The following is a 17,113-nucleotide window of genomic DNA, read 5'->3' as shown; positions in this document are numbered from 1 at the left end:
ATGTCTTTTTGTTCATTCCATAATTCTCTACGCATTTTTTTACTGTTGTAACAAACTTTCTAGTAAACAAACTAAAAAAAATAATAATATTACCGCAATTGTTTTCAGCTCATAGAGTCAACAAATGAACCATCCAAAGACACATGGCATATAGGTCATTTTGCAATCAAGATAGAGAATTTGTGGGTAATAATCAGGATTGCCAACACAGTACACACTCTGACTCTCTAAACTATAGGTTATTCGTACTGTATCTTACCAAAAAAATGTTGATAAGACTAAAATCGATTATCAGACAAGCGATTCGATCCAAACAAGACCATTATACGATTATTATAATCTGGTGGTTCCAACCCATAAGATAGGGTGTTTGGATTACCTTTAGAATATTTTATCCGATTACTATTAATCCAGTTTGAATCCAAACACTCCTTAGTCTGTTCAAAACAAAAAGAAGAAATACATACTTAAATAGATTAGTACAATATTCACGTTAATCAAATTCTTATCTTCTACGGAAAATAAACAGGAACATAGGTGAATGTGAGGTGAATCTAGTCACACAAATTCCCCATGACCTGAACACACAAACCAATGGATGAATTTGTCTTATTCACAATTATCATAATACATTTTTGTTCTATTGTTGGTACACATAAGCACATTCTAAATGCACATATAGAGAGCGAAAGTGGAAGCTCTAGAAATTTGTGATGAATAGGTACAAGTTTGATTTCTACATGGGCTACACAAAAAGGGCAAAACCAAAAACACGTTTGGTGACAAGTTTTACCAAACAAAAAGAAATAGTGTCAAAGTATTTATAAGCGGAGGGTAGTAATCTAATAATTTGCCCTACAAAAGTTCAAGCGAAGAATGTGTAGTTCGTTTTTACATTGATGGATTGGGGCAAGGGGGGACCTGTGGTCCGAGCTTCCCAGTGCTCCTCGAGCCCTACTTCCTCTCTCCTCCTTTCCTTGACATCCACCTATTCTGTTTCTCAACCCAAACACACTAACTCTATTTATGGTTGGTTTTCGCCTCCGTTGCTACTTCTTTCTTTGCCCCTTATTTTTTGACACTAAGTGATCCTTAAGGTTCTTTCCTCAATTGCCTTCTTCCTACATCTAGTTCATCCCGATATTCATATTATGGTATGTATCCTATCTTATCATTTCATTAAACTTTTGCACTTAAGATCAAATCTTACATGCAATGTTCTCTCTCTTTTTTTCCTTTTCATTTTTGAATGTATCATGATCTTTGTTCATGAAAACACACAATGGATTATGACTATTCCACTTGCTACAACGCTAACTAAATAAAACACATTAAAAACTCATTTTTCCACTGCGCCCATTTACAATATCAGGCTACTTAGCAACATTTTATATACAAAATCATACATCCATATTTTTTTCGGAGCGAATACAAATGTAGAATTTTGGTAGAATATTCAAAGGTGGCAGATCTAAGTATCTAACAAGTTTATAAAACAACAACGTAATGCATGGCATCATGCTATCATGTGTGGGTTGTCGAAGTCTGCATCCACTGCGCTTGCGCTACGCCGTTGACCCGGGCAACACGTCCTGCTTGCCACGCAGGCGATGACGATGGATCGGACGGCGCAGACAGCGTCGAGATCCGTGGAGCCAGCGGGTAACTAGCCAGCCACCCCCCGCCACCGCGTCGCGCCACGCCCACGCGCTCGGCCTCGCCTTCCGTTTCAACCAGGCGACGCCAGCAGCTCGCCCCGCGCCTCCGCACGGGATCGCGCGCCGGAGCCGGATCGGCGGCGCAGGAGAAGGTAGAGCGCTCCGAGTCCGTGGACGTACGGTACGGGATGGCGGAGGCGCCGGCGCCGGCGGATCTGAGCGCGGCGGCGCAGGTGAGCGCGCTGCCGCTGCAGGTGGATCTCCTGCAGCTGCCGCCGGAGGTGCCCGCGCCGGGGGCGCCCGCGCTGCGCGGCGTCCTCGACCGCCTCTTCGCGCACTGGCTCTCGCTCCCGGACACCGCCGCGCTGCTCGCCAGCCTCGTGCACAAGGCCAAGGCCAGCGGCGGCGGCACCGCGGCGGCGATGCTGCCCTCCATGATGCTGCAGGGGGGAGCCGCCGTGCCGCCGCTCTCCCCGAGGTCCCCGCGCCTCTCGCGGAGGCCCAGCAGCCTCGGCGCCGGCCCGCCCAACCGCTCCGCGTCGCCGCTCCGCCCGCCAGCCGCGCGCCCCGCCATGGAGGTCATTCCGCAGGTACTGCTCCACGTCGTCCGTCGATCGGATCAGACTTTGCTTCTCATTTTTGCCCAATCTGCATGGAAAATCGTCTTTGATGATTGCCATGGGTGTGTTAGCAATCGAATTTCTTTTGTTTTGTTTGCCAGTTTTATTTTCAAGATGGACGGCCACCGCCGTACGAGGTGAAGAAGCAATGCATATCGACAGTTGATCAGCTCTTCGCCGGCCACTCAAATGGTCTTCGGGCTCCAGGTGCGCCAAATTCGATCTGCATTTTTGTTCAGTTTAATTCGTGAAATCATCTGTTGACTAGTGGTGATGCTGATGATAAGACAGTTTCATGCATCCCCTCTCAAATCAATTGAAACTGGCAATTGTCTTGATCACACTAGTTTGTGGTGAGGCATTCCTCTAATAGTTTCCTTTCCGTGCCTCCTTTGGTTGCACAATAGAATTTAGGATGGTTACCAGGGAACTCTGCAAACTACCGACATTCTTTACCACTGTTCTTTTCGACAAGATAGACAAGGAGAGCACGGGATTCGTGACAAGGTAGTTGTTGGCAAAATTTGATTGTCCGCATTAGACAAAATTAATGTATGATAGACATGGCATTACTTCAACTGTTTCAGGGATGCCTTCATTGATTTCTGGGTAAATAGCAATTTGATGAGTATGGATAGTGCAACCCAAGTGTTCACAATTCTGAAGCAGCAGAGTCGCAACTACCTCACAAAGGTATCCATCTCTTGTTTCCCTAAACATCATACAATGAAAGACTCTAGCAAAGGATTATTTCAGCAAAGCATGTTTGTGGTTGATGACTGTTGCTCTTCTCTAATCAATGCTTCATAATGATTGATTGGATTCATTTAGGAGGATTTTAAACCAATTCTGAAAGACCTTTTGGACAACCATCCTGGTCTGGAGTTCTTGAAGAGTACACCTGAATTTCAAGAAAGATATGGTAAACTATCTTTGCCATGCTATGATATTTGTGGATTATATCAAATCCCATCTTCTATCTTCTTTGGCTTATATACAACATTATTTGTCAGCTGAGACTGTCGTATATAGAATATTCTATTCCTTGAATCGAATTGGGAGTGGACATCTGACACTTAGAGAGCTGAAACGTGGAAATCTACTCAGTGCGCTCAGGCATGCTGATGATGAAGAGGATATCAATAAAGTTTTAAGGTGGCACCTTCAAATCAAGTTCTAACAATTCTCCTCCTTTGTATTTACAGAATTTTCTCCAGTGCAGTTTTTCTTTAGGGGAACCCTAAGCTTCCATTATGCAAGACATTGAACTTCTTGTTTGTTTTCCCCTGTAGGTACTTCTCATATGAGCATTTCTATGTGATATATTGCAAGTTCTGGGAACTGGACACAGACCACGACTTCTTTATTGACAAAGAAAATCTTATTAAGTACGGAAACCATGCACTGACATATAGGATTGTAGATAGAATTTTTTCAGAGGTTAGTTTTTCTTTTTGTCCTACCAACTTCATTTTCTTCGAGTTATCTTCAGGTTCATTTTATTGAGTGTATGTTGATAGTTTTTAATGGATATATGGTAGGTTCCTAGGAAATTTACCAGTAAGGTTGAAGGGAAAATGGGCTATGAAGATTTCGTCCATTTTATATTGTCTGAAGAGGACAAATCATCAGCGCCAAGCCAAGAATATTGGTATGTTGCTGATGTTTGGTTTAATACCTTTTTTAATATTGATCGATGCTCCATCTTCAGTGTACTATAGTGTTCACCCTTTATTGCACTTCCTATCATGAGCGCTTATGCATCACTTACAATGTTACGATTTCAATGTATATTTGTATCATTCAACCATTGGAACAATCTCTGTATAACATTTCTAAAACATCCTTTCTAAGGGATAGAGAAAAACATAGGGTGGATGGTGCTTTATTTATTAGAACTATCTATCTTTGTTCAAGGGGTATTTGCGAAAGAAAAATGTTAAGTGATGAGCTCATTATAAGACATCAAACTAGTCAACACAAAGAAAAATAGCAGTGGCATGAAAAGTCTCTTACTTTGAACAGAGCAAATTCGATTAAAATAAATTTCACAGCTATACTGGCTGTTGGTCTCTGTTATGTGGTTGCTAGGATTGAGAGGGAGACAGCTGAGGGAAAGGCGGCGACGGGAGGCTACAGTACCCGTGGGTACTGTTCACAGCGGCGGCGGCTAGGGCTGCAAGGGCGCTGGGGGAGGCCGGCCGTGGGGCTTCGCCCACGGCCGGCAAGAGAGAAGGGATTTCCTTCTAATCTCTTGTTTGATTAGATTGATACATCTCCTCTCCTTATATAGAGAGGTTTACTTGACTCCTAAGCCAGCCTTACTTGATCTTTAAGTAAACGACATTTATCTCTAATTAACCCTAACACTAATGGGCTATACAGCCAACCTAGGCCCAATAGGCCCCTGACGTACTCCAACACTACACCCCACCTGGACATGCAGCTCGTCCTCGAGCTGCAACCTAACGAACTTATAACGCTGACTCGACTCCTAACACCTAAAAAACAAGTCTTTTACATCTTGGCTTATTTTATTATTCTCAACCTAAAATAGACTGGGACTCTTTATTTTTGACTCCTGAACATAAGGTGAACACCATCCGCTCGCCAAACCTGCATGTATACAGCCTCCTGGATCCCATAGACACCATGTAGATGCAAGGGGTGCATGTGTATGGCCACCTGGAAGTGGTCGCAACAGCGACCAGCGGAGGCGCCCTCGCGGCCAGTGGCACCTTCTCCCCGCCAGACGGCTGCTGGTTTGCACCGCACAGAGAAGAGCGGAGGACTTTCGATGGAGAACGAGGTGGAGGGATGTGCCTCCCCAACCGTATGTGGCGAACTCCAACTTGTAAAACTTGGGCGGTAGGTCCTGTGCGGCGGCCGAGGGCGCCGCGCCCGTGCTGTCCAGCGAGGGCGACGCGGCGGAGAGCGTCGGCATCAGGCTGCCGCCATGGAACAAGGGGCCGTCCACCCCGCCGTCGAGGACACCCGGAGCCAGGGCGCCGCCAGGCGCCATGACAACCCCAGTGGTCGGGAGCGGCGGTAGGTGCGGCTGGGTACTGGGCGCCGTGTTGATGGGTTTCGACGAACCGGCGATCCAAGCCGGAAGCGGTGACGACGACGGCGGGAACTTGATCTGCTGGATGGGAACGCCCTGGGACCGCAGCAAGTGGAGGGGCACCCCCGTCCCGCTGGTCTGGGGCATGCCGTAGGGGAAGATCGCCTGCGGCTGCCACGGCTGTGGAGGTGGTGGTGGTGCCGGCTGTTGTGGAGGGAGAGGTGGTGGGATGAGGGCGGCCAGGGTCGCCTGCATGGCCGCCATGGCCGCCTGCATGGCCGTCATGCCGCGGGCGATCGCAGCCACGTCGGCGGCCAAAGATTCCAACGTCAGGGGCGCTCCCGAGTATGCGGACGACAACCCCGACGCGGCCGATGGCGCTGGCGTTGATGGCAGGGGGTAGATATGATCGAACCACATGATCGAACCAGAGATCTCTGATACCAGATGTTATGTGGTTGCTAGGATTGAGAGGGAGACAGTTGAGGGAGAGGCGGCGACGGGAGGCTACAGTACCCGCGGGTACTGTTCACAGCGGCGGTGGCTAGGGCTGCAAGGGTGCTGGGGGAGGCCGGCCGCGGGGCTTCGCCCACGGCCGGCAAGAGAGAAGGGATTTCCTTCTAATCTCTTGCTTGATTAGATTGATACATCTCGTCTCCTTATATAGAGAGGTTTACTTGACTCCCAAGCCAGGCTTACTTGACCCTTAAGTAAACGACCCTTATCTCTAATTAACCATAACACTAATGGGCTATACAGCCAACCCAGGCCCAATAGGCCCCTGACGTACTCCAACGATTTCCTTCTAATCTCTTGCTTGATTAGATTGATACATCTCCTCTCCTTATATAGAGAGGTTTACTTAACTCCCAAGACAGGCTTACTTGACCCTTAAGTAAACGACCCTTATCTCTAATTAACCCTAACACTAATGGGCTATACAGCCAACCCAGGCCTAATAGGCCCCTGACGTACTCCAACAGTCTCATTGTCATCCCATCCAGGTAGAATTCTTCATTAAAGGTCCTTCAAGCAAAGGTTTCCTTTTTCTACAAATTGAATTAAGAAATGAATGTGTGGTTTTGGAGACATTCATCGAATTTTGGTAGAGCCGTAGTCAACTTGATCCTCTAAAGTACGAAAATTCATTCCTGACTAGGAGATCAATTCTAAAGAAGATTTATCTATATCTGTTAGGGTAGCCTTTGATGCTCAACCTAAAACACATCAGTCTAACATGTCATGTGAATTTGATTTGCTTGCCATTTTGGAAAGGTGGTTCTAGGATTCAGTACAAGCTTCAACTAAATCCTAAAAATTCCTTATCTTCCAACCAGGCCTATAACATCCAAAAGTTCTCATATTTTTGCTTGGTGACATCATCTCTTCAGGTTCAAATGTATAGATTTGGATGGCAATGGCATACTTACACACATTGAACTTCAGTTCTTCTTTGAGGAGCAACTTCATCGCATGGAGTGCATGGCCCAGGAACCTGTTCTATTTGAGGACATCTTGTGTCAGCTCATTGATATGATTGGACCTGAGGTTGCCTTTATTACTTTTAATTTGCGCATTGCCAACTAATAAACATTTTATGCTGAATTAGTTGCATTAATTTTGTTCTAGAATGATAGCTATTTGACATTGAAAGACTTCCGAAGGTGCAAACTGTCTGGGCATTTCTTCAACATTCTCTTTAATCTGAACAAATTTATGGCATTTGAAGCTAGGGATCCATTCCTTATCCGCCAAGTAAGTCGAGTTCCTATTCATGTTATAATATCCATTGATAATCTCACATGAACTGTTTGTCACTTGTAACACCTCTGCTTTCCTCCAATCCGAATGCAGATGCGTGAAGAGCCATCATTAACAGACTGGGATCGTTTTGCACGTAGAGAGTATGTAAGATTGGCGATGGAAGAAGATGGCGAAGATGCTTCAAATGCAAGTGGAGATGTTTGGGATGAGTCACTTGAATCTCCTTTCTAGATTGAAAAACACACTGTGAAGACATCAGACATTCACATGCAGCCCTAATAATCAAGTCAAAATCATGATCGCGGCAAAACATGAACAGTTATTTGATATCTTATCTTTACAGAAACTATAGTTGAGGCAGCTGCATGCTTGCTGGCAGCATCCAAATTTTGACATGGAAGCAAAGACAGATACTTCCACCTAGTTTGCTGCAGAGTCCATTTTGTTCTTGGTGACAGTGAGAGGTTTTGACATTGCATCCATGATATGGTCTAGTTTTGCTGCTAAACTTCAGCTGATTGATTCATGGCAGCAACAAGAGAACAGCACCTTGTGATTATTCCGAAGGCAGACAAATAAGAAGATGAGCAGGGGTCCTTGCAGCGGATGCAATCTTCATATGGTGGATAGTGAATAGTTGGCATCACAATTTTTATTCCCATAGTGGCTCGATTAGCTATCTGTCAAAGTATTCTTTCTTTGTTGAATAAGGTCATCAAGAAGGCTGGTCATTTACTTGTGTATTCTGTACTTTATTTAGTTTGTAGTCACATGAACAATGAGCTGAAATTATATCACAGGTTTATTGTCATTTTTTCTCACACACTGCTGTATTTAGATGTAATACACAAGTGTTTGAGGATTCAAATAGACCAATCTTGTGCAAATGTTAGTACTATGATATTAATACCGAAGAGCAACATATGAGATCAACGCAACTCCAGACCTTTTTTTTTCAGCTGAAAGGATGTGGATTCGTGTAGGAAGAAAGATGGAACTTCCAATCAAAAGTGCAAAACTGTCTGTGATAGTCTAGGCTAAAGCAATTCTACATCCAGCAGCACTGCAGTAGGCAAATCAACTGGTACATTTTGACCAGTAGGCAAATCAACCGGTACATCTTGACCAGCTTTTGGGCAGAATCAAAAGCTTTTCTTAACTACCGCCTCCTTTAGTAGACACATTATCAGCCTTAGCCTAAGCAAAGCTTTTGCTAGATGAGTTATTAATTTGTATACATTTTGCATCTTTACATCAGTGGTTCATTGTATTTTCAGGGAGAAGGACTGGTGTCGAAAAGGACGCCGGGCGGTCTGATAGGCTGGGCTACCTGCAAAGATCATGCCTTTGCTTTGGTTGCTCCATACGCTGGAATGTACACCCGGGGCAGGAGAGGAAAGCATAGAAAGGAAGAGCATACTCTGTCCTCCTGGCCTTCTTTCTAAGCAAAATAAAGGGCAAAAAAGGACGGATCATTGAGTCATCTAGGATTATACAACTAGGCACCCTCTATGGCTCTAGCTAGGAAGATAAGGGCCATGGACAGCAAAACACTACCTACTGAGACGGAGCAACACGCTGAGTCGCTGATGAGCATCAAGATACACAATATGCTTTGACTGATGTGAACAGTCTAGCACTTCTCCCATGGGCCATGGCGCTAAGAACCGTATCAAAAACAATGTTACTAAGCTAGGAGGCAAACGAAAATGTGTGTAACATCTTATTGCACACTGAACTGAATGTCACTCATGGGTTTTATCCTGGATATCCAAAGTTGATCAGCAACAACCACATGCGGCGTATTTGTCCTCTGACAGATTGTATGAATCCAAATTAAGCATCATGTGGAGTTGACACAGATCCCAATTAAAGAATTCTCTTTTTAAGTTAAAGAATAAAGGGTCCCTCTCTCACATGCACATAGATTTTTTTTAAAAGAAAGAATGGAGTCAACCTACTGATCCTTTTATTTGGGGCTCATGAGCCATTACTGGCTACCAGAAAATAAGAAGCTTGTGGGAAAATATACTGCTTTGGACTACATCCAAGGCTCACTGCCTTCAAGTACCCACCAACATTTTTTTTACTAATAAAGTGATAATTTAGTTAAATTAATCATAAGGACAATGACAGGATTCAGCATTGCGATCCTATCAGCGATTATATATGCATTCCGTTCCTTTTCTAGAATCCACAAATCAAAACCATTGTATGGTGTAATGGTGGTATACAACAATACAAAATGCTGCACATTCGAGTTACATATATACTAATTTGCAATTGTAGCAAAGAGACAGGTGCATCTAAAGTTCAAGGCACTAACTACTGTGGTGGCAAAGGTACGTAGCCCACAAATCACATCCCTATCCTCCAATATCATTGTATAATTAAATGATTGTGCAAATAGCTTAAAGGACCTAGTGGCGTCATCGTAAAAGCGCTTTTAGTCACCTCCTTTTGGGCGCTGAGGTGCTCCAAAATTGCAAAGTAAGGACAGGCCTTGCGTATGCTAATGGTCTCTAGTTTCCTCACGCAAGATGCTTAGCCTTGTAGGAGATGTGCACTAGCCGACTAGGACCTGACCAATCCAAGTCCCTGTTCTGGCCAATAAATTCCAGTGCGGTGAAAGTATTACTTTCATTTCAAGGAGAACAACCTAAAGATGTCACCACAACCAAAACAAAAGTAACAGAGTAGACAGTGACAAGGTATATATGCATATGCAAAACAGACATTCAGGATCAAAGTTAACGAACATAATTCACTGCTGTTGTTTTCTGCATGAACACAAAATTAAGTACCGCTTGTTTATATGAAGAGCATCTGAAAGTAGAGAGTTTTATCAGTGGTGTGTGGAACATGAAGAGAAATGCAGCTAATCTTCCGTGTCGTTCCTGATAGCTATATGAAAAGAAAAGGATGGTGCACCAAAAGAAGATGGTCAACAAAAGTCACTAATCATTGCCTTTTGGTTGACAGCAAAATAATATAGGAGTATATGACTGTTAGTCCTCGGTCTGAATAACAACTAGTTCTGCTATCGACAATTAGACACACACGCAAGTTTTCATAAGAATTTGAAATGTTCTGATGAAACAATCATTGCCACTTTTAAGTGGTTTAGTATGAAAAAGCTTTCAATAATATTCCAAGGCTACCTAGTATATCCATACCCTACCATGCATGTATAGAATAAGAATGGGTCCATGTGTGTGTGTTTGTTTTTGAGGGAATTGTCCATATGTGGTTGTGTCCAACAAAACTAAAACTGCTTTGTAACTCCATTCTAGAGCTTACCAAAGAATCACAACTGCTTAGTAAAAGCGCGGTATCAATTATGGCATTCAGAAATGACAGCACGTCTCACTTACAGTTTTACGCAACAGCTCGCTGTGAATCTAGAAAAGGATAGTAGTAAGAAGTAGCCAAAAGACTTTTACCAAACAGTTCTCAAGTCATACGCAACATGCGCTGTAGTGGAGGAAACAATTGCCCCTTATTTCACTTATTAGCTGCCTTGCCAAAGATATTGTTGTCACAATCTTGACTTGAAAGGGCATACAAGGCAACAGCTTTACTTAGTCACAAGAAACAGATTGGCCAAAGCACGCAATACATGGCTGTATGATTGCAATGCATTATTGTCCACTGTAAATGCATGAACAAAGGATGTATATATTCATGAAAGGGAATAGAAGTCCTAAATGGTTGGCGCTGTTCTTTTCGATTCAGAATTAAGCTCCCTGTGTTTAGATTTGCAAATGCATGAACAAAGGATGTGTTCATGTAATACTTCTAACCTAGCCGTTTGCTTTTTTTGCAGGCAATATTTGACGGTATGACATGATCCCACAGGAAGATTTAACTGTTGGTGCTTTGTATATTGTACCTAGAACCAGAACAGAGCAAAATAGTTGTAACTTTCGACAGAATTTCCGCATCCGAAAGGCGTTTTTGAGAAAGTCCTAGCCTTTCCTCATGACGCTGACACATTTACAACAAAATGCCAAATGGCTGTGTATCTGATAAATCAAGATGATAATCTCAAACAGCCACAAAGTTAGAAAAGCAAATTTTGCTTACAACAGCACAGGTGGGTCAGTGTCTTCTACTTTAGGGGCTGGCTTGGTTTCTTGCGATTTAAAAGGAACACTTCCCTGCTCATCCTTCCCCCTCCATTCATCCAACACACTCCTTCGCAATTGCAGTAAAACACCACTGCTTCTTTCCTTCACATTGCAAACCACCAAGCAACAAGCATCCAAGCCTACTCTCCTTCAGAGTTTCAGACATGCAGCAAAACTGTGCAGCCAATTTAGCGTGCCTCCCTGGCTTCGACTTGGCCAGCCTTTTCCTACCACAGATTCAGAATGATCCCATGTATGATCTCAGCTCGTTCGACATGTTCGATCTCGATCCATACCCATACAGCTGCAATGGCAGCGTTACTACCACCACCGTGAGCTCAGTGTCTGCCGCGGCGGCGGACAACCACCAGGAGAGGCGTGGAAACGACGAGAGGAAGAAGAGGAGGTTGGCGTCGAACCGTGAGTCCGCGAGGAGGTCCCGCGTGAGGAAGCAGAGGCGCCTGGACGAACTCTCATTGCAGGTGGCCGAGCTCCTGGGCACCAACCAGAGGCTTCTTGTTGAGCTCAACCACGTGATCGCCAAGCATGCTGCCGTAGCTCGTGAGAACTACAAGCTCAGAGAAGAAGCTGCTGGCCTGCAGAGAAGGCTCAGCGAGATGGAAGTGGAAGTAGGAGATGCTGAAGCTGCAGCAGGGACACCTAAGGTGGCTTAGTTTGAGAAATACCGTGCTTAGTAGCCTTGTAGTGTAGTACTGTTGAGTACGCAGATATAGATAAATACTACTAATTTCGGTGCTCACGAGCATATGAGTACATAGGAGATCACTTGCTGTATCTATATTCTTTCATGGAACCTTTTCTTTGACTAATGTGAGTTGGTAAAATCTAAAATGGAGCTCTAGCTGCAACATGGCAAAGCATTTTTATTTTTTTGTCCTTTGGTATTAGCCTGTTCGGTTGGCTGGAGTTCGTGAAGAAGTACTGCTGGCTGGTTTGAGTGAGAGAAAAATACTGTTCCGGCTGGAAATTTACGATCGTTTACGACGAGCCACAGCCAAACGAACAGGCTGATCTGATGAGTTGATTCAGGGCATTTCAAGGCAGTTCCTAACAGCACTTTCCCTGGGCATTATTGGGTAGCTTTGTCGACAGGCCGACCTGTTTGTTTACCAGAATTTCTGCCCCTTCAATCTTTGTCTGTGTTGGTGTGCATAGTACAGTTACAATAACGGATAGCCCACAATAGAAAGCAAGGTTCTGCTCAACCACTCAGGATTAACAGTCTTGTCCAAAATGGCAAATAGTATATGACTAAAAATCGTATGGAAAACCAAGAAATTTTGTCATCGCTCTAGTCCCCAACTCACTGACTGAAGGGAAAGCTCCAAAGTTCACCGTGCGGTTGCCTCTCCCGCGGGGAAATCGGCTGGGAGATGCCGCCGCCGGCGAGCACTGGCTGCGGCGCCGCCCCGGGAAGGCGCTGTTTACCTGTGGTTAGGATGTGCCCGCCATTTGGGGCCTTTGACGCTTTTGACCGTGGTCACTGGCCAGATAAAGCTGTGTGGGCCTTACGCCTTAGACTCAGTACGAGGAAAGCGCCTGGTCATCCTGGTCCGGCGCTTTTTCTTTATTCCCATTCGACCATTCCCCAGCATAGCATGCTTCTTGTTTCCAAGCTATTGTCCAGTGGGTGAAAGGATGCACTTAAACACGAAAAAAAGATCTAGAAAAAAATTCATGCAAAAAAACTTGAATGAGCTTAGAGTTTATAATTGAAACTCCAGAGATTTATCAGTTCACTGGATGCTTAACGAAGGGCATGAACCATGAAGAGGCTCCTACTCCTTTATAGGGGCCTCTCAGTTCTGCGGAACGCACTGGGCACTGGCAACACCGGGATCCCATCCCATTGGAGAGCACAGCATTCCAAACAAAACTTAAGAGAATTTGGAGCAGTTTACTATGTCGTGCCAAACTAACAAGGAACAAGCAGCATGTTTTGTTGGCTGGTTCGTTTCGTTGCTGGTTCATATCGTTGCTGGTTCGTGAAAAAATACTGCTGGCTGATTTGTGTGAGAGAAAAATACTGTTCCGGCTGGAAATTTACGATCGTTTACGACGAGCTACAGCCAAACGAACAAGCTGAAGGTGAAAAGGCTATGGAGTTTAGACTAGAAACTGAGATCAAGCTGCAGAGGTTGAACAACTGCCATAGAAACGTAGTCTTTTTTTGAAAGAAGCCATAGAAACATAGTTAATGATCAGTGACCAGATGTTAAACGCGGGCTTGATTCGTTTCTTTTTTCATCCGGAACAGTGTTTTTTTCTCACAAATTTCTCCAGATTCATCCAGATTCCTCCAAATTTCTCCAAAATTCCTCAAGCGAACAGGGTCATTATCTTCTTATTAGCGCCGCTGACAGGAAATCGCCTTCAGTTGGTTAGTTTGCAATCCTGTTTGCCGGCATCAGTCAGTCTGCCGCCTCATCAAGACGTGCCTTTGCTCAGGTCTATTTTCTCCCGGGCATTCAGTTGCGTCATCTCCTGCACCTACTGTTGCTCCACTGCCAGCGCCTGTGCCTCCACTCTATCAATATAATAATACACAGCACCAGAGTAAAAATCAATTAAGGCTTTGTTTAGTTCTTCCTCCTAAAGTTTATTTCCTATTCCATCGAATATTTAGACATATGCATAGAGTATTAAATATAGACTAAAAATAACTAATTATATAGTTTACGACTAATTTGTGAGACGAATCTTTTAAAACTAATTAGGCCATGATTTGACAATGTTATGCTACAGTAACACATGTGCTAATAACAGATTAATTATGCTTAATAAATTCGTCTCGCGGATTACTGACGGATTCTGTAATTTGTGTATCCAAACACCCCATGCAACATCCGATATGACATCCCAAAACTTTACACCCTAGATTTAAACAAGACCCGATCAAATGAGCCTTCATGTGAAAGACAGAACTGACTTCAAATGGTGAAATCAAGGGATAGCCCTTTCATTTTGAGATGCAACGTGGAAACAGCATAAGCACCCTACTGCAGAGAAGATTTTGAAATATACCCCAGTGCTGCGAGGGAGCAGCAAATACTCACCTTGGTAAGATTCAGCAAAAAAAAAAAAAAAAAAAAAAAAAAAAAAAAAAGGCTTAACAAAAATTTCCCTGTAACACGACACGCCACATCATGTTTGAATGTCTGCATATATTCAACTCTAGCAATTTCAAAATTTGCAAGATGGAATCCAAATAAGATAAATATGGATTAAAACAATTGGATATGTGCGAAATTAGCAAATGCACAATACTGATATTTTGCTGCTGAGGGCCAACGCAGAATCCTGATGCAGAACAAGCCAAATGGGATCGGCTGACATGATGCAATCACGATCCACATCTATTGAAATAGCACTGTGACAGTACATAGATGGCCGCCATGCAAATAAGTGATGCTCAGTTCTCTGCTTCTTGGGTGATACCCCTTGAAATCAAGGGACAAGAAACTATTGATCGCGATCCTTAACATGGTACATGATCTAATTATTTAAATTTGGCCCACTGGGAAAGCAGAGAACAGTACAAAGGGCACTAAAAAGCTCATCATATCCCAACAAAGATATTACTGATGGCATTGAGGACCTCAAAAAAGCTGGTGAAGCTGAATAGATAAATCAAAAGTGACTGTTTGGTGATGTGATAATTTTCAACCTAAAAGCTAGGTGATTTAAGTTAAGACTTTAGGATGCTCTAAAGCAGATGGAGCTTGAAAAAACAGTAATGATTGTTTCTCTAGCAGATGCAGCGACCATGAGTTTCCAACTACATAGGCATACAGATTGTCACCAGTTCCTTCAAAAGGGTAAACAAGTTTATCACAACACCCTGCCCCCCCCCCCCCCCCCCCCCCCCCAAAAAAAAGGCACACTGTAGAAAAGTCTGCCTGCAAGCATCCAGAACCACCACAGGAACTCATAGCCACCTTTTGTTAGGTGGTTTGATAACAATTGTGGTTTGCTGCTCATGCATAAGCTTTCTGAATCCTTGGTTCCTTAAAAACTTCTTTTTTGTGCTTTATCCAGCTCCTATAAGAGCTTTTGGTGGCCGTATATGCATTGCACTGCTATGAAAAGTGCATAGCTTGTACATTTTAATTTTGGGCACAGAAATACTCAGAATCCACATTGTCAACCCCCCCCCCCCCCCTAGTGCATAGTTACTTCCTGAACTAGAAGCATTCATTTGGAACAAGCAAGCCAATAAGTGAGTCAGTAGATCATACTAAGACGTGCATGACTTAGGAACTGCAGAGTGAAAATCATCGCATTGCATTACAAACTAAATTGCTGGGTTGAAACCAATATTTTCGCACCAAAACAAAGGCCAGTAACATACCTGCTCTGGTGCGCTCTGTTGCTCCACAGACACCGCACCAGTCCTGCTCCGTCGCCAATCATGATCAGCGTCACCCGTTGGGAGCTCAAATCGGCACACGGGGCAAGTGTTCCTGATGGCAAGCCACGGGCGGATGCACTCCCCATGGAAGTAGTGCTTGCAGGGGAGCCTGAGGACACTCTGCCCCGCCGCAATGCCATCCTTGCACACAGCGGAGCCGTGCGAGGCCTCCTCATCGCTGAGCGCGACCTCCGGTAAGCCGTCCACCACCGCACGGGACGCCGGCAGCCGCCGTGCAGCCTCCCGAACGCGCCCCGCGAGCGCATCGACGAGGTTCCAGTCAGCGTAGTCAGAGTCGGTGTCCTCGCCGCCCACCACCATCCGGAAGGGCCGCGTGATGACCCGTGGCCCGACGAGGTCGAACCCGCTGAGCATGAGCCCACCCACGTGACCCACCTCGCCCATATCGTCGTCGCTGGTGGAGGCCCTGGAACCCCCCAACGACCGGCCGCGGATCGAGGGTCAACCCGCCCAGCATCAGCCCGATCCCGTCGACGTCGTCGTCGGTAGCCTCCTCAACGACCGCCCCCTGCTCGAATTCGGGCCCTCCGCCGCCCCGGGCATTTCGGGAAATCATCGCCTCCTCCTCCCCGGAGGTATCCTCGACGAGTTCCAATGCAGAAACGAGGTGGGGGTAGAATTGGAGGCCTCCGTAGGAATCGAATGAGCGGCCTAGGGTTTCGAGAATGGGTTCGTCGTGGGAGGACAGGGGCGCGTGGCCATCTCCCACGAGGACGCCGCCTCCGTCGTCATCGCCGTCGCGGAAGGCGAAACCTGAGATGCAGTACTCCCCGCCGTCTCCGTAGTCGAGCGCAAAGGGGCCGCCGATTAGCCCCTCGCCTTCGTCCCCGTCGCCACCGTAGTCTTCGAATGGGTCGTAGCAGAACGGGTCGTTGTCGCCGTCGTCCCCGAAGTCGTAGTCCAAGCCGAAGGGGTAGTCGCCGGCGAAACCCGCCATTGGGAAGGAGGCGATGGCGGAAGAGGACTTTTTTTTTTCTTTTCCTGTTCGGCTGGTATTAAAGCCGACTGATAAGTCGACTGAAACTGATTTATTGTGAGAGAAAAATACTGTAGATTCTAGCTGATAAGCCGATTGATAAGTTCTAGCGAACAGGCCTTTTGTTTCTTTTTTCTTTATTCTCCTACAACTAGAAAAGAATGGATATTTTTTGTGCGATATTTGTTTTGGTTTATCTGTATGCTTCCGTCTGTGATCCCACGATATCTTTCGTATGCTGCGCCCTTTGGTGCATCGTATGCTGCGTCCTTTGGTGCGATTTTCCTTAATCGAATATTGCTTGTCATGTGATAGAGTAATCACGACAAAATAGGAAGTAGAAAATTATTATGCTATTCATATACACATTGCATGTTTGCATATACCAGCATATATAGCAACGAGCAAAAGAAAAGAGAATTAACACAGAAGAAAAGAGAATTAAGAT

General features: G+C 45.0%; 2 protein-coding genes and 1 pseudogene across 2 annotated transcripts; 2 read left to right on the top strand and 1 right to left on the bottom strand.

Annotated features, from left to right (window-relative positions):
* The first annotated feature begins 1,010 nt into the window (after positions 1–1,010).
* On the top strand, positions 1,011–7,917 carry LOC136462928 (serine/threonine protein phosphatase 2A regulatory subunit B''beta-like). The gene is made up of 12 exons (XM_066461976.1): positions 1,011–1,154; positions 1,608–2,248; positions 2,380–2,485; positions 2,686–2,785; positions 2,866–2,971; positions 3,110–3,200; positions 3,292–3,433; positions 3,571–3,718; positions 3,820–3,929; positions 6,734–6,890; positions 6,972–7,097; positions 7,197–7,917. Exons 2-12 carry the CDS (start codon positions 1,847–1,849, stop codon positions 7,335–7,337), a joined length of 1,629 nt encoding a protein of 542 aa, XP_066318073.1. The 5' UTR covers positions 1,011–1,154; positions 1,608–1,846; the 3' UTR covers positions 7,338–7,917.
* A 3,375-nt stretch (positions 7,918–11,292) lies between these two features.
* Positions 11,293–12,070, top strand: LOC136462927 (basic leucine zipper 8-like). Its single transcript, XM_066461975.1, has one exon. It carries the CDS (start codon positions 11,401–11,403, stop codon positions 11,908–11,910), a length of 510 nt encoding a protein of 169 aa, XP_066318072.1. The 5' UTR covers positions 11,293–11,400; the 3' UTR covers positions 11,911–12,070.
* Positions 12,071–13,365: 1,295 nt separating this feature from the next.
* LOC136462926 (uncharacterized) lies at positions 13,366–16,655 on the bottom strand (annotated as a pseudogene).
* Between the last annotated feature and the right edge of the window lie 458 nt (positions 16,656–17,113).

This window comes from Miscanthus floridulus, chromosome 7, assembly GCF_019320115.1.
Source record: "Miscanthus floridulus cultivar M001 chromosome 7, ASM1932011v1, whole genome shotgun sequence".
Lineage (NCBI taxonomy): Eukaryota > Viridiplantae > Streptophyta > Magnoliopsida > Poales > Poaceae > Miscanthus > Miscanthus floridulus.
The sequence above is the reverse complement of the archived record's forward strand: the minus strand, read 5'-3'. Positions and strand labels throughout refer to the sequence as shown.

Coding starts and splice junctions, on each gene's coding strand:
- LOC136462927 (XM_066461975.1), top strand. CDS start 11,401: ATGCAGCAAAACTGTGCAGCCAATTTAGCGTGCCTCCCTGGCTTCGAC.
- LOC136462928 (XM_066461976.1), top strand. CDS start 1,847: ATGGCGGAGGCGCCGGCGCCGGCGGATCTGAGCGCGGCGGCGCAGGTG. Junction 2,972..3,109: donor GTCGCAACTACCTCACAAAG/GTATCCATCTCT, acceptor GGATTCATTTAG/GAGGATTTTAAACCAATTCT. Junction 3,930..6,733: donor GCGCCAAGCCAAGAATATTG/GTATGTTGCTGA, acceptor TCATCTCTTCAG/GTTCAAATGTATAGATTTGG.